The sequence below is a fragment of the Rana temporaria genome, chromosome 5 (genome assembly GCF_905171775.1).
Source record: "Rana temporaria chromosome 5, aRanTem1.1, whole genome shotgun sequence".
Lineage (NCBI taxonomy): Eukaryota > Metazoa > Chordata > Amphibia > Anura > Ranidae > Rana > Rana temporaria.
In genome coordinates, this window is record NC_053493.1 from 278,018,039 (window position 1) to 278,036,543 (window position 18,505).

At 40.9% G+C, this 18,505-nt stretch overlaps 1 protein-coding gene across 4 annotated transcripts in view; it reads left to right on the plus strand.

Annotated features, from left to right (window-relative positions):
• FBXO15 (F-box protein 15) overlaps positions 1–18,505 on the plus strand; it is a 205,824-nt gene that overhangs the window by 90,737 nt on the left and 96,582 nt on the right. For all 4 annotated transcript variants that reach the window (XM_040353895.1, XM_040353893.1, XM_040353894.1 and 1 more), the window contains exons 4-5: positions 342–446; positions 9,365–9,610. In XM_040353895.1, coding sequence (XP_040209829.1) covers positions 342–446; positions 9,365–9,610 — 351 coding nt within the window. The remainder of the gene's footprint in view (positions 1–341; positions 447–9,364; positions 9,611–18,505) is intronic.

Below are 18,505 nucleotides of genomic sequence, written 5' to 3' on the forward strand. Positions count from 1 at the left end.
ATGTTTGGTATCTATTTACTCGGCGTAACATTATCTTTAACATTACACAAAAAAATTGGGCTAACTTTACTTTTTCATTTTTTTTTAATTCATGAAAGTTATTTTTTCCCAAAAAGTTGCGTTTAAAATACCGTCCTACATAAAATATTTTGCAACAATCGCCATTTTATTCTGTAGATGCTCTGCTAAAAATATATATATATATATAATGTTTGGGGGTTCTAAGTAATTTTCTAGCAAAAAATATGGATTTTAACTTGTAAACACCAAATGTCAGAAATAGGCTTAGGCATGAATAGGTTAATAACTAATGTGATATGTTTATTTTCTGTCTCCTGAAGGATTCCTGTTGCAATTCTCCTTAAAATGTTCTCATATTTAGACCCTGTATCTCTGATGTCTGCTGGCTGTGTCAGTAAGCAATTCTACGAACTTTCCAATGACAAGTAAGTATAATTTTAAGACATCTTGTGCTTCGTGTGCATTTAAATATATGTTATAGTGTTCTCTTTCTTGTGGCTTTTACAGTATATTTTAAAAGTTTATTTTATTTTGTGAAAAGGAAGTGTTTTAATGAACAGTCATTTCTTCTAGCCTTACCTGTAATATTATGCAGTAGACTAGATAAAATCTAGTAGGAAATGGACCCAAATTATTTACAGTTACGAGGATATTCATGTCATTCATTAAATCTTTTGAATACCTATGTCTCAGTAAGACTAATGGCACTATTCGTAAATACTAATAGTATTTATTTGAGATAGTGAATACAGTAGTATACAATTATTGTAAAAGTATTAAAAGAAAAAAGAAGCAAATGTTTGTGTTTTTTGTAGTTTTGAAACATGGAGAAGAAAAGAAAAATACAGGGGTATAACACAATCACAATCTAGAGGAAAGATGGAAAGTTATGACTGGGAATTGAAGAGTGTGATTATTTGTGTGATCATTGCTCTGTATATGCATATATTTTAATTGGTACAACAGTTGGAGTCATAATAGTCAGATAGGTCTTACAGTCTGTAAAAAGGCTTTTCTCGGTTTGTTTTCTTGAAAAAGACAGAGAACGCTGTGGAAAACGCAATAACCTTATAGCAACCAACAATTTGTTGTTCATAGTCTGACTTCCTAAACCAATCATAGATTAATGTGGTTCCAAACTCAAATGGTTTTTACCTTAATGCATTCTTGACATCAGTAAAAAACCTACTCGTCCCTCCGCCACCCCTAAACACTTACCTGTCTTTTTTCACTATCCAGCGCTGTCCTCGGCTACAGAACCACTCCTCTCTCTTCCTGGATTAACAGGATAAACTGAGATCAGTAGGAGACTGCTGCTGTCAGTCAAATCCTATGAGGAGGGAACAGAGGGTGTGGCCAGCCTGTACTGTGTGTGTCTATAGACCCATGTTACGCACCTTATTTCATTCTGCCGCAATGCAGATATCTGTCAAAGGATATAACTATTTCTCAATAGATAGGGTTGTTCATTGTCACCATTGTTTGCTATTGCAATGGAATTCCTTGCATTTGCCATCTGTTCTAATCCAAATATTAAAGGGATTATTTGTAGTCAACAGAAACATAAATGCACCTGTTTACCGACAATATCTTAATCTAGCTCTTCCCCACACACAACTATACCTTCTACCATCGCCCATGCTTATGCTACTCTGATCTAATTAAAATTTACGATTAAGCTTCCAAATAAGTCCTTTATTTTTAATATGTCTTGGCACCATCATTAGGTAGTTTGTTTAGAGAAAATATCCCAGCTCTTTTTGATACAAATAACAACCATTTTCGATAGATGGTCCACCACGTCCTTGTCGTGTTTTCTCAGGATCCACTTTGGCAAAATAAATGTCCTTCCTAGGATTTTAAACTACCCAAGGACTATCCCCTTTAGCTATCCCAAAAAGGGAGTTAATAATGCAAAAAAAATTTTTTTTTTATTTCGTATGTTATGGGAAATAAATCAAATCAACATTATATACACCTAAAAGTCAGGCAGCCTGGGAATCCTTCACAACTATTGTGGGTATTATTGGAAGTGTTATCTTGTCTTACAAGTTATCTCCAAGCCATGATGTGGATTCCTAGCAGAATATGACCTCCTATACCTTGTCCTACTTTATCAAACAAATTGGCTGTCTGGGACAGACAAAGAGTTAGAAGAAAACCACATACCCCATTTCACTCTATTAATAAATCAAAATCTTTTCTGGGACTGCATCCTCATCTTTTTTTAATGTTGGGAAAGTAAAGGCTTATTAGAGATGGGAGACTTCTGGAAATGTTATTCAAAACCTAGGATAGTATCAGAAAAATGTATAATAAAAATGATGCACTAATTCAAGAAGCTATGCAACAAAAAAAGACAACTATGCATAAACGGCTCTCCCTAATTTAAATGAAAAAAAAAAAAAATATGCAGTAATATGCCATTATGTGAAGTTCTAGCCTTGAAAAAGTCACATGACCAGTGACGTAACGCGTAGGAGCCAGTGACATCACTTCTGTTCACAGCCGAGACCAGGAAGTAGGGATTTTATCGATACTGTTTTCTCTTAACCTAGATGTAAGGTATTGTGTTTTAATAAAACCATTTCTTTTGTGAAATTACTACACTATGGAGTTCTTATTCGTCTTGTATGGCCTGTGAAGTCTGGGTTCACACTTGTGCGAACACAGACATCGCATGTGATTCGCACTCGCACTGTTTTGTCGATCAAATGTGATGTCTGTGCAATGCAAGTTCAGCCATACAGTTGTATTTGCAGGAACTCGCATTGGATTTGCAGGAAAATAGTGCAGGGACTTTTTTTTCCTGCATTGAAATCTGATCGCATGGGTGTTCTCACCCATGTGATCTAATTCCTTTGCGAGTTCACAGTTTGCCTAGAAAGGCATGCCTGTGATGCCATTGCACATACAGCAAAAAGCCAATTTCTCCACTTGATCATAAAAAAATAGGAAGACAAAAAAGGGAAATTACTACACTGTGGATTTCTTACTTGTCTTGTATGGCCTTTGAGCCTGGGTTCACAATTGTGCGCACACTTGTGATTCACACCCGGACTGCGGTGCCGACCGCATGCAATGTCTGTGCAATGCGAGTTTAGCATCTACAGTTGTATGGCTGAACTTGCATTGGATTCGCAGGAAAATAGTGTAGGGACTTTTTTTCCCCGCATTGGAATCGGATCACATTGATACCCGCAGTGGTATGAACTGCCTGCGGGAGAGATGCAATGCCGGAACCGGTGCTATAATCGCAATGGTTCCCTTATCACTACAGTGTGAACCTAGGCTAAATGGAGGAGAGGAGGAGATCCAATACAGCATAGCGGATATTTATCCCTGGGTTTATGCTGAGAGGAGCGTGGAATGTGATTTTCCATAAAGGATCCATATATTTAAAGCCTTGTCGGACCAGCTGTGAATTTCGATGCAGGAGAGGAGATGGGAAAATTGACTGCTGCTAAGGATATGTATACCAAAGCGCCACTAAACCTGTTGTGGTCTTTGTTTAAGGTGAGCTGCTAGGGCACTCTCCTGGTGGATACCTGGATGTGGGGAGCAATTGTGTTTACAACTTTCAAGAACTGTTTATTGAGCATGTGATCTTCAGATCTCATCACTTTATTATTTGGGACTTATTTTAAAGTTTTTATGTGTAGCGCCCCCTTTACTTTCAGTAAGGACACTACGCTAAAGTTAGTGGGAGAATGAGAGAGGTAAGTTGCTCTCATTCTTAATTATGTTAAATTTGTCTGTCACCAAATTCTGAATTGTCCTGTGGTTCAGTCTGTGTGTCCAGAGATACGGTCTCATCTCTGGACGGCAGATGGCACCAGAGGGGATCCAGGCGGAGCCGCTTCTTCCCAGCAGCCAATGAGGAGTTGAGCCTCTCTGTGCATGCTGGGAGGGGTATTTCTGTGGCGGAGGCCGTTGTTCTGGGTTCTTCGCAGGTTTAGGGTGTGCGCACATTGCGGGCCCCACCACTATGGCCTACCTGGCCTGGGGTCGCGCGCTATGCGGAGTTCCAGACTCTGGGCCCTCCTGGTCTGGAGCAATTGATGCTACCAAGGGGTCCTAGTGACTTACTGGGTCCCCCTTCTACTGTTCTACTGAGGAGATCCCAGGCTGTATGCCGTTCGGTGGGGGATCGGCTTGAGGAGAACCCCGAGGCAGGTTATCCAAAAGGGCTTGAACGAACCATCTGGGATCTGCTGACCGGAACATTGACAGGTACACTTGCACTGTCAACCGCTGTCCCTAATGCTAATTACTGGGAGGATTTGCTCAATCATTTAGCTCATCCAAGTACTAGGCCTGTGGCAGAGGTCTCATCTGAGTCAGGTCTGTGGCAGAGGCCTGTTTCTCCCAGCAACCTTAAAGTGGCACTCTGGCTGCCAGGCCTGTGGCAGGGGTCTGTCCGGGGGCACTTCACCCACTCTGGCTGGAGTAGCGACGAATTGTATTACTGCAGAAAGCAGGATTGCTTTCCTACTATCCAAAGCCTGATACCGCAAAGTTCCTTTACTTCATCAACCTTGTCTGTCTACCTCAAGTTGATGTTGGTCATGTTGGGCCAAGAAATAAAGCATTCAGAAAACCTTATCCACGAATTGGACATTCGCTTATTGCTCTACTCAATACCTTCACCCCTAGACAACACATAGAGGTAACTTAATACGCCGATCCCAAAACAATCATCGGCCACTGAGGGGGTAGCGCAACATATGTAAAATCTGACGTTTATCTGCTTTTGATTCAAGCACTTTATCACTGTTTCACATATCACATAATACTGTATTTGTCTGAAAAATTTGGGTTAGTCATTTATGCGTATCTGTCTAATTAGTGCACTTTACAATGGTTTCACATATTATTGCATATTACTGCAATTTTTGTTTTGTGCTTTGTTTTTGTTTTTATTATGGGTAGGCATTTATGGATATTTGATTAACAATAGGGAAAAAGTTGGGGAAAGACAAGAAGTTGAAAATGGAGGACCAAGCCATGGTATTCATGTGTCATACAAACTTTATTAGAGCAAAAAATATAATATAGTGAAAAAAATGATGGAAAAATACCCTCTAAGCACTGTAAAAAATATATTAACTAGTTGCCGACCAGCCGCCGTCGTTTTACCCGTAGCTATACGTCGGCTCTCACGCAGGCACTGATCGCTATAAAAATGCCAATGGTCCCAAAAATGTGTCCAAAGTGTCCGCCATAATGTCGCAGTACCGAAAAAAATCACTGATTTGCCGCCATTACTAGTAAAAAAATATATATTTCACAAAGCACTTGCGATGAAAACTACGCCGGCGGCCTCCGGCGTAAGCCCGCGTAATTTAAATAGGCGTGTGCCATTTAAATTAGGCGCGCTCCCGCGCCGGACCTACTGCGCATGCTCCGTTTCGTAACTCCCGTCTTGCTTTGCACGAAGTGACGTAATTTTTTCGAACGGCGACGCGCGTAACGTAATTCCGGATTCCCGGACGTGTTACGCAAACGACGTGAAATTTTAAATTTCGACGCGGGAACGACGGCCATACTTTAGACAGCAATACGTTTGCTGACTAAAGTTAAGGCACCAAAAACGACGACTAACTTTGCAACGGGAAACTAGACTAGCGGCGACGTAGCGAACAACCGTCGTGGATCGCCGTAACTCCTAATACACGACTCTGGTTTACAACGCAAACTCCCCCCAGCGGCGGCCGCGGTACTGCATCCTAAGATCCGACAGTGTAAAACAATTACACATGTCGGATCTTAGGGATATCTATGCGTAACTGATTCTATGAATCAGTCGCATAGATACTCTGAGAGATACGACCTTTGTGAATCTGGGCCTATAACTTTTGCGCAAACCAATCAATAAACGCTTATTGCAATTTTTTTTTTTTTACGAAAAATATGTAGAATACGTATCGGCCTAAACTGAGGAAAATTTTTTTTTTTTTTTTATATATTCTTGGGGGATATTTATTATAGCAAAAAGTAAAGAATATTCATTTTTTTTTTCAAAATTGTTGCTGTATTATTGTTTATAGCGCAAAAAACTAAAAAACACAGAGGTGATCAAATACCACCAAAAGAAAGCTCAATTTTGAGGAAAAAAGAACACCAATTTTTTTTGGGAGTTGCGTTGCACGCCTGCGCAATTATCAGTTAAAGCGACACAGTGCCGAATCGCAAAAAGTGCTCTGGTCTTTGACCAGCAATATGGTCCGGGGGTTAACTGGTTAAAGGGACAAAGTTGTCATTTATGCATATTTACCTATTTTTGCTGCACAGCTTCTTGAATTAGCGCACGTCATCGCTGTTTCACATATTATCGCATATTACTGATTTTTATTCTGCATAGTTTCTTTAATTAGCGCACCATTTTTATTATAATTATTATTTGTGTTCGAGTGTTGAGGTCACTTGCTAATGGTTGCAGCTTTTTCATGTCTATTTTTAGTGTAATTTATTATTCTTTGGTATCGATGTACATTAGTTTTGGTTGTGAGGTCCATAGCAGCGTACAAGTACTTCATATTTACTATCAGAAAAATGTACAATTGCTCTCCTCCTGAAGTATTTTGATATAGCCAAATTGTATTGTATTTAACAACCAAACTGAAGCAAGACACTCAGCCATTGTCATTGACATTATTTAAAGTATCTTGCCAAACTAAAGACTTTGTGAAAGGTCATATATCTATCTTATACAATCTTTTATTGGATCCAAATCATACATTTTCCTTTTATGAAACAATGAGAATGACATCTGAATATAATGTTGGTCTTATTCGACTAGCAGGATCTAGCTAATAACTTATCTCTGAAATATATAGCAAAATGACCTTAGTTAAATTCAATTACAAAACATTAGTAAGGTGGTACACGGTTCCCTGTAGGGTAGCTAGCTTCACCCCATTGTTTTAGGCAACGTAGCCAGATTTGTACCATACTTCATATTTGGTGGCAATGTCCCAATTGACAAGGCTCTGGATCAGAATCTTCAACTTAATTTATTCTATACCTAATACTAGCATACAGAATTGCTGTTGCGTGGAGCTGAAATCAGTCAGTTGGTGTTGTTTAAATAAACAATGAACAGGATTATGATCGATGGTAAACTTTCATGTATTCTTAAAAGAGATGTTTTGTTTTTCTTTTTTGCTAATCATACTTACCTCAGTGGATGCAGCATCCGAACACCGCTGATGGCTCGGTTCTCACTCCTCCCTGAGCAGAGCGATGCTGACTATTAGTCGGCATCACTTCTGCTCTACTTCTCCACGCTCATTGGAGCGCTAAGCAGTGGGAGGGCGGGAAGCAGACAACTCAGCGGTTCGCTGAGACTGCCATCAATCAAGGCAGTTGGAGGGATCTAGACTTTGAAGTCGGGATTATGCACTGCCTCGACTGATGGCAGTGATGTCAGCCGAGAGGCGATTTCAGACTGCTCTCCGCTGAAAATGGGTCACAGGAGTGCCAAACGAATGGCACTCCTGTGACCCAGAGGAGAAGCCCGGCCTAAAAATCTCAGGATGGACTTCTTCTTTTAACAACACCCAATCTAAATTTGACAAAACATGGGACCCTTGTATATGATACTTGGTGGTGGACTTGCGTGGTCTCGGAGGTACCATCTGAACTGGAAAAAAAAAAACCACATATGGCCAGTGGATAAATATAAGCATTTTGAGAAATTTCTCTGATACTTTGCTTTATCTAGTCGCCAAATGCGATATTTTTGTACATTCAAGGGGAGCAGGAGAGAGGTTAGGTTTTGTCTGGAAACAAGCTTTAATTGAATTGTTATATTTAATCTGATAAAGGAGTGGTGGGACCACTTGTAGCAACTTGAGTTTATATTTTAGCTGCATAAAATATTTTAATTGTATTAAAATACATTAATTGTAATACAAATGGGGTTTTATGGGTCAGTAAAATTTGGTTAACATATACTGTATTATTTAATACTGTATTTTTTAGTTACATAAAATAAATAAATCTTATATATAGAAAGACTGAGCTTGGGAAAACTAGAAAAAAAATTGAAAAGCTGGCAGCACTAAAAGTTTGTGATACCAAAACTCACAAAGTATATATAAGTTAAAAGGTGCAGCGCTTGAGCATCTGCTTTTTTGGACCTCATTTCAGGCATTTGTTTTTAGCGTATTGATATGTATTTATGCGCATTTGCACGCACAATACATTTCTAGGGAAAATGAATAATTATGCTCATATGCGTGTATTTGCGTGCGATTTTTCTAGAATTCTTTTTAGTCAAGAATACGCAGCGCTTGTTTACATCTATTTTTTGATCAGTAACAAAAAAAATATGTTGTACTGAGCTTTTTCAAGCTGCAATGTGCAAGAGGCCTGATACATTCAGTAGATACCATAAAAAATGTGCAAATGAATAAACCAAAACATCAAAATAAAAATGGCAGTCCATTGTGATAGCGCATAATTTAGTCCCCATATGAGTCCATTAAGTTATGTGATTAAAAGTGATCTTCACCCCAAGCAATAAACACCCATGTGCTCAGAAGATCTCTGTATGACAGCTAATTCTGTGCATAGTGCACCTAATTCATAAAAGCTTACAGTCCAGCCACTTACCAGATCATCAAGACCACTGTAGTAATCAATGGTCATTTAGTGCATCAAATGTAAAGCCTCCAGCGGGTCAGTGCGTCTTCTCAACTAAACCAATGGCCACAATTCAACATCAGTGATGCGGGACCAGGTAACTCCAACACTGGTCCAGCTGGAACTCTGATGGTGAACAAGGACAGTCCGATCTGCAGTAGATGTTGATCAGAAGACAGGTCTTCTCAGCACATGGGTGTTTATTGCTTAAAGGAGTAGGGCTGCATTCACACCTAGGCGACAAGTAACGCCGCGTACGCGGCGTATTTTGCCGCGATTCGTTTAACTTTTTTTTTTAACAAATCATTTCCATTGCTGTCTATGGCCGAACGCCAATGCCGCCTGGAAAAAAAGGGTCCGGGACTTGTTTTCAGGCGGCAGGCGTACGGCGTTTCGGCGTGAGATGTGAACCATCTCATAGACAGCAATGGAAATTCGCCCCTCCAGCGTGTCGGGCGTTTTGTCGCCAAGGTGTGAATGGAGCCTAAAGATCGCTTTTAATCACATCACTTTATGGACTCCTATGGAGACTAATTTGTGTGATATTACAATGGACTCATTTTTGGTAATTAATTTGCAAATTGTTTTATGGTATTCACTGAATGTATTATAGTGCTACACGTGTATATACTTAAAATAAATAATCGGTTATAACTAATTTAATTGTGTTTTTTTTTTTGTTTTTTTTTTTCAGTGTTTTGTGGTATAAAGTTTACAGTTTACATATGAAAAAAAATATGCGTTGGAAATCTGATTCTATAAATTCAGCTGGGAAAAGATTACATTTCACTACAATTGCAGACAAAGAGCCTGGCTATTGGAAGAAGACTTATATCAGTGAATTAATAACTGGAACAGAGAAAAGAATGAATCAGATTTTGAAATGTGCAAAAAAGTACAATGCATTTGGTGCGCCAGCTAATATGGAAAAGGCAGTAAAGTAAGTGTAAGAGATTTTGAAGAACACTCCACTGACATCTTTTTCACAGGCATAAAATGACATTTGGCAAGTAGGTAATAATTTAACTTTGAACCCCTGTTTCTTCAAAACATTGAAGTCCTGCACAGATTGCTTGAATCTCCCTTTACAGACTTGCGTGTGCCATACTGTATGTCAGGCTTCTTCAACCAGGCTTGCCAGGTTCATGTTTCTTCAGGGGTGCCTGGGCCAAATGCCTATAAATTGCCCCAAAATGATTTGCAAACCAACGGGTGGAGAAAGCCTGCCTTTTAGTTACACAAAGCCACACATTTTAATTTCACCATTAAAACCTTCTAGCCACCAGCATCCTAACATCCAGTGACATCATTGAATGATAAGGAGGACTTGCACAGCATGTTTGTTTGCTCCTCCCTTGCCCCTCTGTGTCAGCACTGGGGTCAAATTAGCTGAGTAAGGGAGCAAAACTGAAGGAGAAGTAAAATATTGGAATACTAGTCAGTACCAGTATGCAAGGTTTTAATTGCTTTGGAAAAATAAATAAATCTATAAATATATACCATTGGGTGTCCTGCGTTTGTTTGTAGGCTATATTTTGTAAAAAAAAGGGCCCCTCAAAATTGTACATAACTTTTTAAGAATACTTTGACTGATACAGCAAATTTTCTCAAATGTTTATGTGACACTTGGAGTTATATGAGGATCTTACAAAAGCAAGGCCTAATGCCGCGTACACACGACCGTTTTTCGCGATGTGAAAAATTTCATTTTTTTTAATGTCATTAAAAACGATTGTGTGTGGGCTCCAGAGCATTTTTTGCGACGTTAAAAATGGGCATTAAAAATGTAGAACATGCTCTAAATTTTTGCTTCGTTTTTAACGTCGTAAAAATTGGTCATGTGTGGGCTTTAACGACGTAAAAATAATGCGCATGCTCGGAAGCAAGTTATGAGGCGGGAGTGCTCGTTCTGGTAAAACTAGCATTTGTAATGGAGATGGCACATTCATCACGCTGTAACAGACTGAAAAGCGCAAATCGTCTCTCACCAAACTTTTACTAACACAAAATCGGCAAAAGCAGCCCCAAGGGTGGCGCCATCCGAATGGTACTTCCCTTTTATAGTGCCGTTGTACGTCACCGTGCTTTGCTGGAGAATTTTTTTTTCACGATCGTGTGTAGGCAAGGCTACAATAATCGGGTTGAAAAAAACGTTGTTTTTTCTAGACCATTAAAAATGGTCGTGTGTACACAGCATTACTCCTTTTCACTACTCAAAATGTTGAGGTAATGCCTCTTACAAAAACGAAGATCCATGGGGCATTTTTCTTAGATCCCTTTCACAATGGGAGGATTCCGTTCTGATCAGCAGGTGATCAGCTTACAGATCCCCTGCTGATCAGAGCAGAGCACATCCGTGTCTGCTCAGTTTCTGCAGAGCACATACCTGCCTGTTGAGTTTTTGCAGAGGGAGCATGGACATAGCCCGCTCTGCTCTATGAGCAGCCAGGAGTAAGGAGACTCTGCTGTCCATTTACACCTGACTACCCCCAATCGGTTCTACCCAAAATGAAAGAGGACGGAGTCCCCGTCCATTTTCTTTTAGCAGACTTGATCGTACGCGGAGGTCCATAGGGATGAATGGATCTTCCAATCAGGTCAGCCTAAAATAATGGACAGGCAGACTTGATCGGAACGCCCGTGTAAGAGTGGCCTTAAGGTGCTCCCTGACATCCAGGACAGAAAAAATATTTTAAGTCAAACCACAGTTTTAGCTTTACATAAATTTTACCCCTTCGGCCCAGAATTTGTGTATTAACATGTTTCTACACCTTTACATATACCCAGCGAAGTGACAAGCCTCATATCATACACAGAGCTGAAACAAATCCTCCTACATAAGTTGTATTTATTTATCTGCAGCCATATGTCCTGTACTTTATACAACATACAGGTGAAAAGATTTTTTTTAACAGCAGAAAGCAAGGGGCGGGGATCTGATGTCACATGTTGCAGAGTGCAGAGCACAGAGATCGATTTAATCTGAGAGGCGATGGGAGGAAAGTGACACCCCTTCCTCTTCACAGGTTCAGATAAACATAGAGCTAAAGGTGTCTTCTTTGTGCTGGAGGTGGGGGCAGGCATCTCGCATCTTCCTAGAGGTTGATGTGTTGACTTAATCTATTAGGAGTGAGTCATGCAAATAGCAAAGGAGAGAACAGAGAGTAATCAGTATCGGTGCTTTGGATATTCAGGTTAGTACACACTATAGTGGGATGTGCTTTGTTCATTTTTCATGTTTGAGGTTTATGACCACTTTACTTGTTTCCTAGCACAATGCTCTGTACTACATTAATAAACATTCTCCCCTTGAGAGCTACAAGATGATATTTTATAGCGCTGGTTGCTCTCAGTCCTGGCTCTCCTTGATTGCCTCAGTTGGCAGATGATTAGTACCCAATAAGATTGCTTCCCAGTCGTGTGATCACTATGTCAGCTATTTCACTGTCAAAATAAGCCTTCAGCCGACAGATGAACACTGCCACCAATAATGTCTACTATTCTGAAATATCCAAACGCATAGGAATCAAGAATTAAGTCCTACCTTCAACATGAACTCCTTGATAGAATTACACACTTTTGTGAACTGTTGCACCCTTTGTGGATATCCTACCACATGGGCCTCACAGGGGACTCACCCCTGGTGTTATACACAAGCAGCATACTATGTTTCCCTTCTGTCTCCCACCATACTTGCTGTCAAAGCCCTCACCCCTACCCCCACAAAAACCCTAAATGCCCATATCAACTCACCAGAGGCACCGATGACTTTAGATTCTGTATAATATATATATATTTTTAAATTATACAGCCCTACGCTATAAGACTGCTACATAATTGAAACTTTCCTGTACTTTATTTTCTTACTTACTTACTGCTGCCCTTAAACATGCTACTAATAAAAATAATGTAATCATTTTTGCTCATAACTAAATATTTTCAATTATACCACATATTTCTATTTCCCTTGGTACAGTTCGTCTATCATCTACAGTAACATGCTGAAGCTTATATGAGAAGTTTTTTTTTGTTTTTTTAAATTTGAAAGTATATGCAAATCCAACGTCAATGTAAATTATTTTCCCCTGCATGTGTTCTCACTGTTTTACCCATAAGTCAGCTCTAAAGCTCACCATATGTGTTAAAATCTGATTGTTTCCTTTAGATCTATTAACAAGTATTTAAAGAGTATGTTCACCCTTGGGAACATGTTACAGTTCCACCCATTTTTTGGGTGGAACACGTAACTCGTTCCTGCTGCTGCAGCCGTTCTCCAATGCCTTCTCTCCTTATGATAGCAGGAAATTCCCCGTACCTGCTGTAAATTTTTGAAAACAGTGGGTTGTGTGGGGTTTCGTCAACATGGTAGCATCATTCATACACAGAGTCCTGTGTATGAAGGAACAACAAATCCTGACATTCTTTGCGGCTGTCAGCTTGTAGTTTTCAATAAACTACCATGGCGCTATTGAGTGCTGTGGTAGGTTAAGTGTAAGTGTCAAGCTATAATGTAAGGCTAGATAGCTCAAACTTACAGTCTGCAGAAGACCTGCTTGACATTGGCGATCTGCTGATTGCTGGTGCAGTGCTTTCAGACTCCTACAAAAAAAATAGTAAATGCACATTTTATTTTTCTTTGCCGGTAAAAAAATGTGCATTTACTTTTTTTTATTTTTAAAGTGAACGTATCCTTTAACCAGTTTCGGACCAGCCACCGCAGTTATACTGCGGCAGGTTGGCCCGGCTGGGCAAAGCGTCGTAGCTGTACAGCGGCCACAACGATCGTATTCGCTTCGGAAGTGATCAGTTTCCAGGCCTAGGCCAATGATTTCTGGCCTGGACCTGGTGATCAGTCCTGGTGAATGAAATTTTCCCCTGCCTGTGTGGCAGGGATGTGATGTCGCCTCTCCTTGTGGAACTCTTTTCCGTTCCAGAGAGAGGAGAGAAGACATCTCAGAGTAAGTGCACCAACACTACACTGAAACCAGTAAACATAGGTACACTTAGCCCCCCCGATCGCCCCCACCCCCAGTTAACCCCTTCACCCCGTCACTGTTTTGCCCAGTGCAGTATTCATAAATTTTTTTGATCACTGTTCTGGTGTCATTATTGACAAAAATCAGTGTTAGGGTACTTAGTGGTAAGCCCATATAGGTGTTGGGACCCCCCCCAAACCCCCTAATAATGATTTAACCCCTTGATCACCCCGAAGTTAATCCTTTCATCCCCTGTCACCAGTGATCACCGTATTAGTGTCTGGGGGTCATGCTGGTTAGTTGGATTTTTTGTAGCGCAAGCTCTTTCCGTGCTGCCCCCTGTAAAGTGCTGCCCTAGGCCTGGGCCTTGTTGGCCTAGGCCAGGATACAGAGTTGGGCTGCATACTAGGGGTGCAACGGATCGTCATTGATCCGTGATCCGAACCGAAAAAGATTGATCCGAACCGCACACACGTGATCCGAGGATTGTTTCTAAAAAAAAATTAATAAATAATAATTTGCGCATGTTCAGTCCACACACAGCGTGGTCATGGTGAACGGAGGAGCTTGAATGCCCCGCGTCATTTAAATCCCCTGTATGGGAGCATTTTGGCTTCCCTGTCAAATATAATGATGAAGGAAAGAGGTTAGTGGATAAAACCGTGACGGTGTGTAGGCACTGTGGCACAAGAATGCCATATGACAGTGGGAACACATCAAGTATTGTCACTAGGGGTGCAACTGATCCATACGGATCAGCACCTTCGGGTCGGGACACACGGCGATCCACGGGCCTCCCGGTCCATAGGAAAGGCCGCGGCTTCGGCCTAGCTATCGAAGCGGCGGCCATCGAGGTCCACCCGGCGCGGGGGATGGAGGCTGCTCCTCGGAAGTTTGTGGACACTTGAGCTCAATATGTCATTGACTCCTAACAGCCCAGCGATGAGCTCCATGCTGCACCTTGAGGAATCCACACGGGGAGCTGCTGCCGCCGCCGCACCGGGCGTCCTGCTGCTTGCCAGAGAAGAGAGAGGAGGCGATCGGGGGGATCTGTATGGACTGAGCACGTAGGGGGGATTTTCACTAGACACTCAGCCCGCCGATCAATGACACTAAAGGGATCCGATGATTGGGATAGTTCAGGTCACAGTAGGGAACTGGTGACACCACTTTCGTACATGGGGCTGCGACTTCCACTTGGCTGCACATATAAGTATTGCGAGATGCAGTTATTTCAACACAAAACAGAGCTTATACGCTTAAATACAGTATTTGTAAATCTGACGGACTGTTTAAATGTGAAAATCAGAGGTGTTCTGTCATATTAGCAATAAACAGTCCGTCAGATTTCCAAACACTGTATTTAAGCACATAAGCTCAGTTTTGTGTTGAGAAGAACTGTGAAATCTAAAACTCTGGTGGGTGTAACAAGATTTGTCTTTTTTTTGCTGATCCGAAAATGATCCGATCCGTGACTCCTGATCCGAGGATCGATCCGATCCGTGAGTTTTTTGATCCGTTGCACCCCTACTGCATACCGTATTTGTCCTCCCTGGTACCCCTGCCCAAAGAACACCCCAAAGAAGATGTTGTGTCTGCAGAAAACACGGATTTAGGCGTTACACCTGCTTTTATTGTCCCTCCTGTCCTGACCACCCTGGTCTCTGCATAAGTGACTGTGTCAAACGCTACCATACACTAGTGGAGTATTAGCTTAGGGTACAGCACTGCACAGTCCTAGAGCACACTAACACAGGGTCTTGAAAGATGAGATCGCCATCACATTATGAGAGACCCTAATCTGGAACGTTTACAGTTTTTCTAAAAGTGCAAAAAAATAAAAAAGCCCAAAATAGTTGTCGTTTTATGTTTTCTATTGTCCGCTCTATTGTTTTATATCTATTCTCTCTCTATTGTTACTGTATTTTAGAACTGTAATGTTTTATTTTCTATGTTTTATTGTATTTGCTTTTCAGGTATGGTATGTCTTACTGTTGTACTGTAATGTTACTTTGTTTTATTGTTAAAGAGGTTGTAAAGGTTTTTTTTTTTTAAATAACAAACATACCATACTTCCCTCCACTGTGCAGTTAGTTTTGCACAGAGTGGTCCCTCGGCGGCTGTCTCGGCTCCTCCCCGTAAAAGCTAACCCTCCTCTGGGAAGCTCTCTTCCAAGGTTAGCTTGCGCGTGCTCCCGTGTGATACAGTCAGCAGCCATAGCTGCCGAGTGTATCACTCGGCCCTGCCCCTGGCGCTAGGCGTCATTGATTTGATTGACAGCAGCGAGAGCCAATGGCTGCACTGCTATCAATCATCCAATGAAGAGCTGGGGATTGCGCCCACAGAGATTCGGGGCTCAGGAAAGTAAAACGGGGGCTCGGGGGGGCTGGAGGCAGCAAGGTGTTTTTTTACCTTAATGCATAGGATGCAATAAGGTGAAAAAACACGAAGCTTTACAACCCCTTTAACCATCATTTACTTAGCAGGTACGCCATTCAGCTGCAGCACTGATTTATTTATTCTGACGGCAACAGCGTTTGCTCCCGCGATATGTAAAGCTGTGACTCCAGCGCTGTAGGAGGTGATTTCACCATCGGGTAAAAAAAAAAATGGTGCATGTATGCCCATCATTAGAAATGGGTGGATGAAGAGTGGTATTCTTATGGTGGGCATACCCACCGATCAATCTTTTTTTCGTTCAGGCTACATGAAAAAAAGAACATTACAATGTATTGCCCAACAAGGACCAGCAACGTACTGGTATTTGAGTGGTTATACCATAATGATGCCTGGAGGTTTAGGTATCATCTTGGTATCATTCTTTTCAGCCAGGGGTTAACTTTCATGTAAAAGCAATCCTAGTGGCCAATTAGCCTCTAGACTGCTTTTACAAGCAGTAGGCAGGAACATCAGAATGAGAATGCAGCAGTTGGTTCCGCCAGCTGACCATAGAGCTGATCAGAGACCAGAATTACACCAATTGCACCAATCATCTCTCTATGGCCTCAGAAACCTGAAGCTACAGTATACGAGTATTTCATGAATTAGGTTTCGCCAGATATAAACGGTGCCAGTGAAATGTGGAAAATATTTTATCACACTAATCTTGGTGTGGTCAGATGCTTTGACGGCAAAAGAGAGATCTAGGGTCTAATGGACCCCAATTTTTTCAAAAAAGAGTACCTTTTACTACCCATTGCTTTCATTGGGGACATTCCATGAGATAACAATAAAAATTATAAAAAAAATAAAAAATTAAAGGAACAGTTTAAAAAAAAATAAAGAAGCAAAATAAATAAATAAAAAAAAGCACCCTTGTTCCCCCTTGCTCACGCGCAAATGCGAACGCAAGCGTCGCCCTATGTAAATCTAAAGTAATAACCTGTAAAGGCTTTTAAAAATTTATGCAGTTTGTCACCGAAGCACGTTTGTGCGCAATTTTAATGTCGTGTTTGGTATCCATGTACTCGGCATAAGATCATCTTTTTTATTTCGTCAAACATTTGGGCAATATAGTGTGTTTTAGTGCGCTAAAATATATTTTTTTAATTTTCACAAAAAATTGCATTTGAAAAAATCACTGCGTTAAATACTGTGTGAAAAAAATTGCAACACCCACCATTTTAATCTGCAGGGCCTTTGCTTTAACCACTAGCCGACCAGCCGCCACAGTTATACGGCGGAAGCTCGGCTGCGCGAGAACACGTAGATATAAGTCATCTCGCATTTTGCGCCTGGTGCCGATGCGCGTGATCACTGCCGAGCACCCACGATTGCTCGTTACAGAGCAATAACCGGAAGCTGTGTGTGTAAACACACAGCTCCCGATCCTGTCAGGGGGAGAAATGACGGATCATCTGTTCATACAATGTATGAACAGCGATCTGTCATTTCCCCTAGTCAGTCCCACCCCCCCTTCAGTTAGAACACACACAGGGAACATAATTAACCCCTTCCTCGCCCCCTAGTGTTAACCCCTTCCCTGCCAGTGACATTTTTATAGTAATTAATGCATTTTTATAGCACTGATCGCTATAAAAATGCCAATGGTCCCAAAAATGTGTCAAAAGTGTCCGAAGTGTCAGCCATAAGGTCGCAGTACTGATAAAAATCGTTGATCGCCGCCATTACTAGTAAAGTAGACGCTATAACTTTTGCGCAAACCAATCAATAAACGCTTATTGCGATTTTTATTTTTTTACGTAAAATATGTAGAATACGCATCGGCCTAAACTGAGGAAAAAAATAGTTTTTTTTTATATATTTTTGGGGATATTTATTACAGCAAAAAGTAAAAAATATTCTGAAATTTGTGCCAAAATATAAAATATTTCATGGACTCAACATGCCTCTCGGCAAATGGGGGGGGGGGGGGGGGGGTTGTGTTATCTTGACATTTCAGGGCCTCCGCAACTGTGGAAGAAATAAAATATTCAACATGCATCTTAGCAATTTCCTTGGGGTGTCTACTTTACAAAATGGGGTCATTTGGGGGGGGGGGGGGGGGTTCTACTGCCCTGCCATTTTAGCACCTCAAGAAATTAGATAGGCAGTCATAAACTAAAAGCTGCGTAAATTCCAAAGACATGTGGCTAAATACATTTTGGCCTAAAATTGTATGACTAAAATTGTAGAAAATATAATTTTTTTTAAAAAAATGTCGTTCTTTTTCCTTTTATATCGCAAAAAAACTAAAATCACATAAGAAATCTAATACCATCAAAAGCAAGCTCCATTTGTGGGGGAAAAGGTCGCAAATTTTGTTTGGGTACAACATTGCATGACCGCGCAGTTACCAGTTAAAGCCAAATTGTAAAAAGTGCTCTGGTCATTGAGTAGCCTAATCTTCCGGGGCTGAA